General features: G+C 39.1%; 1 protein-coding gene across 1 annotated transcript in view; it reads right to left on the bottom strand.

Moving 5' to 3' along the window:
• Positions 1–12,371, bottom strand: part of LOC115212116 — a 798,722-nt gene that overhangs the window by 42,133 nt on the left and 744,218 nt on the right. The window contains exon 29 of the mRNA XM_036503334.1: positions 3,203–3,244. Coding sequence (XP_036359227.1) covers positions 3,203–3,244 — 42 coding nt within the window. The remainder of the gene's footprint in view (positions 1–3,202; positions 3,245–12,371) is intronic.

Here is a 12,371-nt window from a genome sequence, read left to right on the forward strand (position 1 = left end):
AAAACATACTGCATATTTCACATATATATACATGTATATTTAGACAAAAATAAATATTTGAATTCGAACTTAGCTGAATGTAGGGTATGAGTTCTTTATCCTCTCATTGATGTACAGGGAAAAAGAAAAGAACTGCCTAATAAATTAACTTTGTATGAACAACAGGCAATAAAAGTAATTTTGGTAAAATTGCATTTCAGAATTTGTGTTTGGAGAGACAGTTCTTCAGTAAATTGGCCTTCAAAATTTTATTCCATATTGAAACTGCTAATTTTATTAGAGAAATTATATAAAAGTACTAATGGCGTGGTTCACAGTTTAAAATTGGCTCTTAAGTGATTTGATCTCAGAATATTTTAGTTCTATATTAATTAATGCCAAGTAATTCCACAGAATACAGTCTAACTAAACAGATTCACACACACACATGCACACAGACACACACACACATAACAATACATACATCATCATCATCATTGTTTAATGCCCGCTTTCCATGATGGCTTGAGTTCTTCAGTTTGATTGAGGACTGGCAAGCCAGGAGCCACACCAGGTTCCAATCTGATCTGGCAGTGTTTCTACAGCTGGATGCTCTTCCTAATGCCAACCACTCCTAGAGTGTAGCGGATGCTTTTTACATGCCACTAGCATGGGAGCCAGTTAGGCGCAGCTGGCTTTGGCCACATTTGGTTGGTACTTTTTATGTGCTATGGCTTTTTATGTGCTACTAGTCGGGATGGGGAGGCTGGCATCAAACATGTTTGGTTGGTGCTTTTTACATGCCACCAACATGGAAAGCCAGTCAGGCAGTACTGGCAATGACCCACGCATGCATGGTACTTAGTGCATGCCACCAGTATGGGAGCCAGTCAGGTAGCACTGGCATCTGCCACAACTACAATTCGATTTGATTATATTTTGATTTTACTTGACTCAACAGGTCTCCTCAAGAGCAGAATGTTACTTGACAATTCAAGGTACTTTTTAAATGGGCTGGTCATGCAACACTGGTGTAGGCTACAGCTGTGATCTCACTTTACTTACTGGGTCTTCTCAGTTATAGCATACCTCCAGAGGTCTCAGTCTATTGTCATTGCCTCTGTGAGGCCCAACGTTCAAAGGTCATGCTTCACCCTAACCACATTTTATGTCTTACTGAGTCTCCTTCTTCCATGGGTTCCTTCCACTGTTAGGGAGTGACACTTCTTCACACAGTTCTCCTCATCTGTATGCAGCACATGACCATACCAGCACAGTCATCTCTCTTGCACTCTACGTCCAATGCTTATGTCCAACATTTCTCTCAGGGCACTTACACTCCGTACTGTGTGCACATTGACATTACACATCAAGTGGATCCAACTAGCTTTATTTCTTTCAAGCCTATGCATGTCTTCAGCAGTCATGGCCCATGTTTCACTGTTATTTAGCTTGGCAGTTCACACACATGCATCATACAATCTACCTTTCACTCTGAGTGAGAAATCCTTTGTCACCAGTAGAGGTAGGAGCTTTCTGAACTTTGCCCAGGCTATTCTTATTCTAGTGGCAATGCTCTCTGAACATCTACCCCCAATGCAGACTAAGTAGCGGAAGCTATCAACTATTGGGTTGATGCATAATTATTGCGGCTTTTTTCAAGAAATTTTATTCAACAAAAACAATAACAACATGTAACAAAAACATCTTTAAATGATTATTCCGGAGCATATTCACTATCTACTTCAATTACTGCTTCCCATTTGCTTGACAGACTGTCAGACTGTCATTTAAAGATGTTTTTGTTAAATATTATTATTTTTGTTGAATAAAATTTGTCGAAAAAATGCCGCAATAATTATGCACCGACCCATTATTTCTAGTTTCTCCCCCTGTCATGTGATGGAATCAGTCTTATGAGCATCTGCAGGGTTTATTGCCCCTGTGCACACAAAAGCTATCTTCCTGGTTAACATACCTTTGATGTGCTGCACCACTTTTGCATCCATAGCTTACACTGGGTACATCTTATAGAGTTTCTACCTACACCTTTTATACACACCGGGCAGGGCCACCTACCAGAAGGGGTGTGTGATGTGTTCGCCTTCATATGTACTAGGACTTTGGTCTTTGTGACATTGACTCTAAGGCCCTTCAACTCTAAACCTTGCTTCCACATCTGAAATTTCTTCTCTAGTTCTGGTAGTGATCCTGCTATGAAAGCAAGGTCATCAGCATAGAGGATCTCCCACTGTTATTGCCTGGAGGACTATGATGAATAAGAAGGGGGATGAGGACTGATCCTTGGTGAACCCCTACTTCTACCTGGAATTCTTTACTATACTCATTGCCGACTCTTATCTTACTAACAACATCCCTGTACAAGACCTGTATAGCTCTTATTAACCACTCGTCTATCCCCAGTTTCTGCATTGCTCACCAGATAAAGGCTTGAGGGAATCTGTCAAAGGCTTTCTGCAAGTCAACAAAAGCCAAGTATAGGGGTTTATCTTTGGTTAGGTATTACTCCTATTGTTGCTGTACCAGGAATATAGCATCAGTGGTGCTTCTACCTGACACAAAACCGAATTGCATCTCATCTAAGCAGACTCTCTTCCTAATTAGTTGGGCTATGATCCTCTCTGTGACCTTCATCACCTGATCCAGCAGTTTGATATCCCTGTAGTTATTTCTATCTAAAGCATCACCTTTACATTTGTAGCAGCTGACTATGGTGCTGCTATGCCATTAATTAGGTATGACTTCTTTGTGAATTACCTGGTTTACAATACGGGTGACTAGGCCATGACCCACACCACCAGATATTTTAAGCATATATTTTAAGATATAATGTGAATTATATCTTTGCTTGGTTTACTGGTACAGCTAAGGCTTACAAGGAAGATGTATGGGCTGGATTATTAATGAAGATGAATAAAGATGTAAATTACATGTATAATTCTAAATATTTTCAATGTTGCATTTAAGTACATGCATACGAATCTTCTGAAGCCATATATTTTACAGAAAGTAAGAACAAACCAAAATTTTTGCTAACTTCACCAGAACTGATTTCAGGGATAGGGCTGGGAAATGAGTCTAAAACAAACAAATAACCCCACCCCGTTTTGTCACAGCCCCTGACAGAAACTAAAATAAAATAAAAGGGTGAACTTGTGCTTTAATTAGTGTAATTGTATTAAAGGATTGTTTATACACTTACTATCAGGTTTCCTTGAAATGTTACCATAAGCATCATCCATGTCTTTAAGAAATAAAAATAATGAATATAATACATAGCTATAAATAACAGTTAAAATATATAGTATTGTGCTGATACTATCAGAATAAAGACTAATGAGATAGAATGAAACACATGCACACACAGCGACACACAGACACATGCACACACATAAGTATAAACATGTGTTTCAGGTGTAAGTTTTAATTTCTAATTCTTAGATAAGAAACTTTCTTATTCCCTCATGAGGAAAGTTAAAGAACAAGATATTTACTGCTCAATCAATGTTACTTAAACAAAATTCCACAAATCATGTCATGATTCACTATTTTTCCCATTTCGATTTCTTCTCAAATGACAAATTCCCAGTAACTTCTATTAAAATGATTTTTGACACCATCATTCTTAACAATTAACTGACTAATCAATGTTCTAAACTAAAGCAAGAGAGAGTCATGTACAAGTGCTTAATGACACATTTGGAATTACTGATCATTAAGCATTAGAGGCATTCAAGTGCCCTCCATGGAATGTTATTAAATATGAAGATTCTTCCTAACATGGACCCCACATAGGAAACAGTTGTTCTAGTAAACAGAAGTATCATGGGTAAATCATTTAAGGTTATGAAAATAAAGAAAGTCTTCATAACCTATATATATATATATATATATATATATATATATATATATATATATATATATGTATATATGTGTATGTGTATATATACATTAATAACTTTGCCATTCTCTCTCATTTTTTGGTCCTTTTTCCAGCATGTATAATTATAAATTTATTCTCCTCTACCTTCACCACCATCTAAAAAAACACTTTACCACACTTTCTTTCAGCTGATTTCAGCCTTCTATTAATCTTTTTCCCTACTGATTTCCAAAAAAACACGCTTTTGTAATTATGTTTCCTTTCTCGCTCTTTGCCTTCACCACTACCTCATCTCCGAAGGTTTCCACCTCTATTTCCACTCTACTTTCCATTCTGCCTCTGCCATCTTACTCTGTCACCTTATGCCTGCCACCATTCATTCTAATCACTCCAAAATACACACCCTTAACCACCTTCTCCTACTTGCTTATTCCACCTTTTTTTCCTACTGCTCACCATTTATTGCACATTCCACCTTATGTTTCATCTTCCATCTGAACCACCTTTTCCATGACTTCCTCGCTTGCACTAAACAACATAAACTCCACTCACTCTTTCATCCTGTCCCACCTGATGCCACTAAACCCACCCCTCATTCCCACCCTTCCACATACCACTTCCTCCTCTGTCTCCTTCCAGCCTTCCATTACTTCCACCATCCCTCCCCCACCGAGCTCATCCCCCCACTTCAGTCTGTTGTTACCATTCCTCCTGAACTCTCCTCTCTGAAGTAGATTTCTCTCTTCCCAATAAGGGTCTGCACTTCATTCCTCTCATACCATCCAGTAACAAGTTTCAGACTCATGCTATTATCCTACACTTTGTGCACTACGTCAGGCTACATACACTATTCCACAACAGTCCACCTCCATCTAATGAAGAAGACTGTTTCACCCACTTCACCCACAAATGGTACCAGCTCCTGGTCAGTTCCAAGCAGTTGATCAATTTGCAAGCATTTGCCAACATGTTGTGGACCGGTTCAACTTTTGCAGGTGTCCCTGACATTTTTTAACACCTCTCCAGCTGAACTCTCAGTCCTTCGATGTCTCTGGTGCCACAAACTGGCCAACAAGGGTGGAGTTATAGTGGTGTGGTGCACAGACTTTTACAAGGCTGAAGCTCTCCGTCAGCTTCAAGTCACCTCCTTCTATTGCCCTCTGCCCTCCAACCTCATGCCTAACTACCAACAGATTGCCCTCCACTATTCATGACTTCATTTCCTCCTTCCATCTCTCTCCTACCACCTCCAACCTCATTGTCCATATCCCACACACTCACACTATTTACTTCCTTTCCAAAGTTCACAAGCCCAACAACCCTGGCTACCCCAATCATCTCCACCTGCAACTGCCCCACTGAAATGATCTCCAAATACCTTAACCATGTCCTTGCCCCCTAGTGACTTCCCTCCCCTCACACACCCATGACACCAATCATGCTTTCTCTCTGTTTAACACTTTCTCCTTCCCTTCTAGCCCCTCTCAACTTTTCATTCATGTTGGAGTTTTACCAACAGGTCTTGGGAGTGAGAATGAGAATGGGCACCAACTATGCAAACCTGTTCGCTGGCTATGTTGAGGCCCAAATATTCTCCCAGTTCACTGGTCACACTCCAGCTATATGGTCACTATATTGATGACTGTACAGGCATGACCTGACTCTCCTGCAAACAACTGGACTTCTTCCTAACTTTGTCCAATCCTTCCATCTTGCCCTCAAATTCTCCTGCACTATCTCTAACTCTTTCGTCAAATTTCTCAACATTTTTCTCAGCATACACCACTGTGCTCTCATTACCTCCATCCACTACAAACACACTGACTCACACTCCTACCTTAGCTTATTCTCCTCTCACCCAACCCACACCAAGTTCTCCATCACCTACTCCCAATTCCTCCATCTACGTAAGCTCTGCAGTGACGACCATGACTTTGGGGCTCAGTCTCAACTCATGGCTCACCACGTCATAATACATGGATATCTCCTCACCATTATCCACACTGCCCTTGCTCATGCCTGATTTGTGGACCATGCTTCTGCTCTTTCTCCTCACTTATCACCCCTGCAACGCACCATTCTCTGAGCCTTCTGGCAACTCCAGCCCGACCCCTCCACTTCACACATCTTTCCTAACTTACCTGTTCTCTCCTTAAAATAAGCCCATAACCTGTGTGACCTTCTGGTCCACAGTCTCTTCCCTACCCCTGCATCACAACCTGGTTCCTTCCTCTGCTCCTGTCCATGCTGTCACACCTGCCCCTACTTCTCCATCACCACCATCTTCACTGGCACCCATAACTGTCCCTGTCACATCACCGACTCCTTTGCCTGCACCTCTACTAATGTTATTTACTACATCTCATGCTCTTTCTGTCCTTCTTTATATATTGTTCAAAAGGGACACCACTTGGCTGACTGGTTCGCAGAGCACCTCCAAGACATCAGACAATGACAGCCCAGTCTCACACCACTTCCTCTCTACTGGTTGTTCACTACAATATTTGTTTGTGTTGGAACTTTCTCTGCACTGGGGCCACCTGGACACTTGCCTTCACTGTGAACAGGAATTAATTTTCTCTTTTCATTCCTTTGCACCATATGGGATTAACTCACTTCTTATCTTCATTTGGTACCAACGCCACATGGATTCCCACACACCTCCCACATTTAACTCCCCCTTTCTACTAACACACCTACACATCACCTACCTCAGTACCCTCACCACACACACATAACTATAAAATCACTCATACACACTTGTCAACACATTACTCACTTCACACACCACTATACACAACACTACACCGACCACTCCCCAGATACTCACAGGTCACCAACACATCTTCAATAGCGTCAAACCACACATAACACAAAATGCGAGCAGCCACACACCTGTTTTTTTAACTAAGTACAACACCGAAACACAACCATCATGCACACTCCCACACCCATACAAGCACATATTACCTGAACACAGACAATATATACACACACATGCAACATGCATAAATACATGCATAAACAAAGATAACTTTCACCCACATATGCTATATACATGCCCACTATTTGGCCACAGAGATACATACACATGCATGTGCACGCACCTTCTGAACAAGCACACATGCACTGCTACATGCAAAATCACACATACACATGTTAGACTCACTTTTCCCCATTCACACATACAGACTCGAATACACACACATGCTTGTGCATCTTAGTTTGTTGGGGTTACCATTACCATTATTATATTATCTCCATTTCATTCAACCTATTTTTTCCAGTCATCTCATCATGTCGGACCATTGAACTCTGCAAACATTTTCTCTCTAGGTTTTTTTCATTCTCCCTCCAGTTTTTGCCTCTTAATCATTTCTCTCAAAGAGCTTAGGCTCAGCACATAAAAGACTTTTCCATTTTTCCCAAGCGTTAAATTAATACACCTGTTTGTTGTTTCCTACACGTTTTTCATCTTTTGTTTCCTGCTATAATATATACACCATGATCACGTGACCGACCAGACCATCAATGTTGTGTACACATCGATCACAATTGGTTCGCATTGTTGTTTGACCTTCAATGACGCGCACCCCGCTGGCTAAGCGAGTCAGGCCATAAGAAGAGTGGGAGAAAGAGTGGTTAGAAGATTACGGACAGGGATCACCACCCCCTGCCGAGCCTCGTGGAGCTTTTAGGTGTTTTCGTTCATAAACGACACAAACGCCCGGTCTGGGAGATTGAAACCAGGGGGCGATCCTGCAGACCGCGATTCCGCTGGCCTAAACCACTAGGCCATTGCGCCTCCACACACACACTATATTATATATATATATTATATATAATATATATACACATATACACACACACACACACACACACACACACACACACACACACATTGCTGGCCAAAATTTAGATCAGTGAAAAAAACTGCTGCCAAAATGAACTCCTTTCAGACTGATATATTTGACTACTTTTTCATTATAGATTCATAATTAGCAAATAGAAAAGATATACAAAACCTAAAGAAATGTTTAAATTTAATGCAGAAAATATGGATTGTATGAAAATGAAAAATTTAAGTCCATGACAAATAAAAAGTTTGAATTGGGTATAGTCTATAAAAATTTTGGCATTTATGTTCAAGCTTTCTGTGTGTCAACAACTGCCAGTCACTCCCTATCTATTACACAACAGCAACAATGAGCAAATCTAAAATGTTGATGGATTTTGAACATGGTAGACTTGCAGAGCTCCAGATACAAAGCCTTTCTCAACATGCCATCTCCACTGAAATTGGTTGCAGTAAAATCTCCATTGCAAACTTCTTAAAAGACCCTGCGGCATACAGATAGAAAAGATTGACTAGCTGGCCAAAGAAAATTTCACTTGCATTTAGTAGGATTTGACGGAAAGTTAGGAAAGGCACTAGTTGATCATCAAACTAGATTAATGTACTTATGGATGTGGAATGTAGCTCAAGGAAGGTAAGATAACATTTGAGAGAGAGATAGAGAGAGGCTTAAAAAATCTTGAATGTCTTCAGAGACCTCATCTTCATCCATACCTCAAAACTACTTGTTTAGAATTTGCTCAGAATCAGCAGACCTAGGATGTTTACAACTGGAAGAAAGTTTAATCCTGGGATGAGAAAAAATTCAGCCCTGATGGTCCTGATGGTCTCCAACAATATTGGCATGCAAAAGATATTCCACTGGAGACTTTTTCAAATAAGCACAGTGGTGGAGGCTGTGTCATGGTGTGGGGTGCTTTCTTGAACAGAAGAACTATGGAACATTAGGTTGCGCAGAGACATCAAACAGCAGCTGGCTATGTTGGCATATTGGCACAGGCATCACTATTGACTGAAGGCTCTCGTTTGTGTGAAGAAGACTGGATTTATCAACAGGGTAATACTACAATCCATAATTCTCGCAGGCCAAAGGATTTCTTCAGAACAAATAACATTCATCTTTTGAATCATCTTCCATGTTCTCCTGACTGAAACCTCATTGAAAATCTTTGAGGATGGACGGCAAGAGATGTTTACAAGAATGAATTGCATTTTGAGACTGTGGATGCTCTTTGCTTAACAGTCCTCACCTTATGGCATAACATTCTGGACAACCTCCGATAAAATGCTTGTTTTGAGTATGCCACAGCAAATTTTTGAAGTTATTCACAGGAATGGGGTAGAGCAACTAACTACTAAGTACCCTTGTTTACTATTTATTCATTTATGTTTTTGTTATTTGTCATGGTGTTGACCAAGCAAAATATTGTTAGTTTTAATACAATGCATATTTTGTACATTTAATGATGAACATTTCTTGAGGTTTATGTATATTTTTTTTTATTTGCCAATTCATCATCATCCTCATCAGTACTTCCTTTGACAATCTCTCAGTTCCTTCTCTCTTCCTCCCCTCATATATACACTGTATACTATGCTGTTTTCATTTACTTTGAATACTTCACTAACAGCAGACATTCCTCTGTGAGAATTGAAAAATTATGTCAAAATAGATATCAAACTAAGCTAAAATCTCTGTTTTCCTAGCTTTAATTTCTGAAATAAACTTTGCTTTTCACTGTGTCAAACCTGCTTTTATGCATCAACCTTAATTTAATATGTCCCTTCTTTAATCTAATATGGCCTGTTATTAATACCCCTTTCTTTCATATGAGCATGCTTCCTGTTCTCTTAATATCAATATTTTGTATTTCTCATGAAAATTCGGATATTCTGTCCAACACAGTGATGGCTATGGTTATCATCATCTGCCAAGCGCGCGGCAGAATTGGATGCAGCATTGCATGCCTGCTGGATAGCACTTTCTTATGGGGATGTTTCGGCCCTCATGGCAGAAGTGGATGCAGCATCACAAGCCTGACAGATAGCACTCTTTTGTGGGGTTTCTGCAGCCCTTGCATCAGCAGCATGTACTTGATAGGTTTCATGCTACTCTGGAGTAGTTTCAGCTCTAGCAGCAGCAGCTCTTTTCAACTGTCAACAGGACTTCTGGTCCTCAGATTCCTTATCCTGCCAGTGCTACTGCAGAAGACTTTCTGCCAATGCATGCTCTCTTTTCAGGTGGCATGCTTGTATTATCTGGAAAAGGAAAATAGGTTTTAGTGCACCATGTGATTATCAGTTCTACTATAAGCTAACAAAAGTTCCTTTATTCTGCCTTCCCACATAGCATAACGTAACAGTGAATGCCACATAAAGTGGCATTCACTTTATGTGAATGCCACTGTGAACAGGAATTAATTTTCTCTTTTCATTCCTTTGCACCATATGGGATTAACTCACTTCTTATCTTCATTTGGTACTAACGCCACATGGATTCCCACACACTTCCCACATTTAACTCCCCCTTTCTACTAACACACCTACACATCACCTACCTCAGTACCCTCACCACACACACACACACAACTATAAAATCACTCATACACACTGTTCAACGCATTACTCACTTCACACACCACTATACACACACTAGCACCGACCACTGTTCAGTACTCACACCACACACAATCTTCAATAGCGTCACCACACATACCACTATGCGAGCAGCCACACACACTGTTTAACTAAGTACACACCGCACACCATCATGCACACTCCCACACCCATACAAGCACATATTACCTGAACACAGACAATATATACACATTGGTATGAAATTGGTATGGAGCTTTCTGAAAGATATGTACAGCTTTTGCTAATGGAAGCAAAATTGTTATTTAAAAATTGTTTCTTTGGGACAAATCATATATGATTGTTTAAAAAAGAAACGACAATGCTAAAACGTATTTGAAACAATGGACAACAGTCGAAATATAATAGATGGGTAAATAAACATCCTAAAAGGAAAACAACACATTGGTAAGTTAACAAAGGTATTAACAAATAGAAGAGAGGAAAGGGAACATCAAGTAGCTTGGAATGGGTAGAGGTAAGCTTGCCAAAGTCTAATGCAGCTTAAATATGGAGATTAAGATTGTTTGGTATTGGATATTCATCACGTGCAGTGTTCCTAGCCAATTTAATCACAATCACAAGTGGACAATCAAAATATATAAATAGACAAAATCCTTTCACTTTTATAATATTCTCTAGCCAAAACTCAAACTATTCACACCAATATACATATAGAAAATATAGAAAGTATTAATACACAATTACAACATATAAATAAATAATAAATGAAAAAAGGTAGAAACAACTAAAAGATATTCTGTAATGCAAATATACTACCATATACATTAAAAAATATGGAAAGCTGTCGAAATAAATAGGCCAAATCCTTTCATTTTTATAATATTCTCAGACCAAAACTCAAACTACATACACTAATACACATAAAAAAATATAGAAAGTTATAATACATAATTACAACATATAAATGAATAATAAATCAAAAGAATGTGATAACCACTAAAAAATATTCTCTAATGCCAATATACGACCATATAGATTTAAAAATTATAAGAGAACCTACATACAAAAAAACTATGTCCATACAACGAATTTGGATAAATCATTTACATTAACATAAACATTTATTTACATGAAAACAAAATGACAGCTTCCAAGTCCTGTTTCGTGACAGGGTCACCATGCAGTCACGACAGTCAAAATAAATAAATAGACAAATTCTTTCATTTTATAAAAAATGAAAAAAGTATGGAAGATCCTACACACAAAAAACTATGTCCATTTACGCCCATTTATGGGAGAGCTCTGGGCAAAATGTTACAGTGCATGATCATCCCTTGAGACATAAGTAGTGTGTTTGTAAAGTTTGAAGAAAATCGGTGGAGAATTGTGGAAATGTATGTGTTAGTCATTATACACAGACATACTGTGATTTGTCGATACTAGATTATGGTTGTATAACAGAATACCACTTCTAACTCTTTCTGGAGCTATGGTAAGAAGCTAGATCCTGCTGCCTCACATATGGCTTTTCAGCAGCAACTCTCACCAGCTAGGGTTTGACCACAGTCTCCAGTAGCTTCACATAGCCATCAGAATTGAACCTAAGGCCCTGTTCATTAGTTATTGGGTGAATTCCAGCTGTAGACACAAAATGCCTGCTGTGTCCTTTCCAGTTGACCATGGCTTTAAGTCCCTGTTGCGGCTGTTCATGTTATGTTTCACAGCTTTTACAGTGTTCACAGAGCATTGAGCAGTAGTCATGATCTCAGTATTTTGATATCTGGTATGAATCATTATGATACAGTTAACTCTTTTCCCTTATTGAAATGGTTTTCAGTCCTCCATGTCAGTTAACTTTTTCTTTAATCTTTATGCTTTCTAATGACATGGAGTGTTTACCAATATGTCAGGTTGTTCTTGGAAAAAGTAGACAAAAGAATCATCAAATTTAGCTTTACTAGCTGCCTCCCACAAAATTTCAGGCCTTCTGCCAATAGAAGAACGGATTCTTTTCTTTCTTCTTCTTCTTGTAAT

Source organism: Octopus sinensis, linkage group LG5 (assembly GCF_006345805.1).
Source record: "Octopus sinensis linkage group LG5, ASM634580v1, whole genome shotgun sequence".
In the NCBI taxonomy this organism is placed as follows: Eukaryota; Metazoa; Mollusca; class Cephalopoda; order Octopoda; family Octopodidae; genus Octopus; species Octopus sinensis.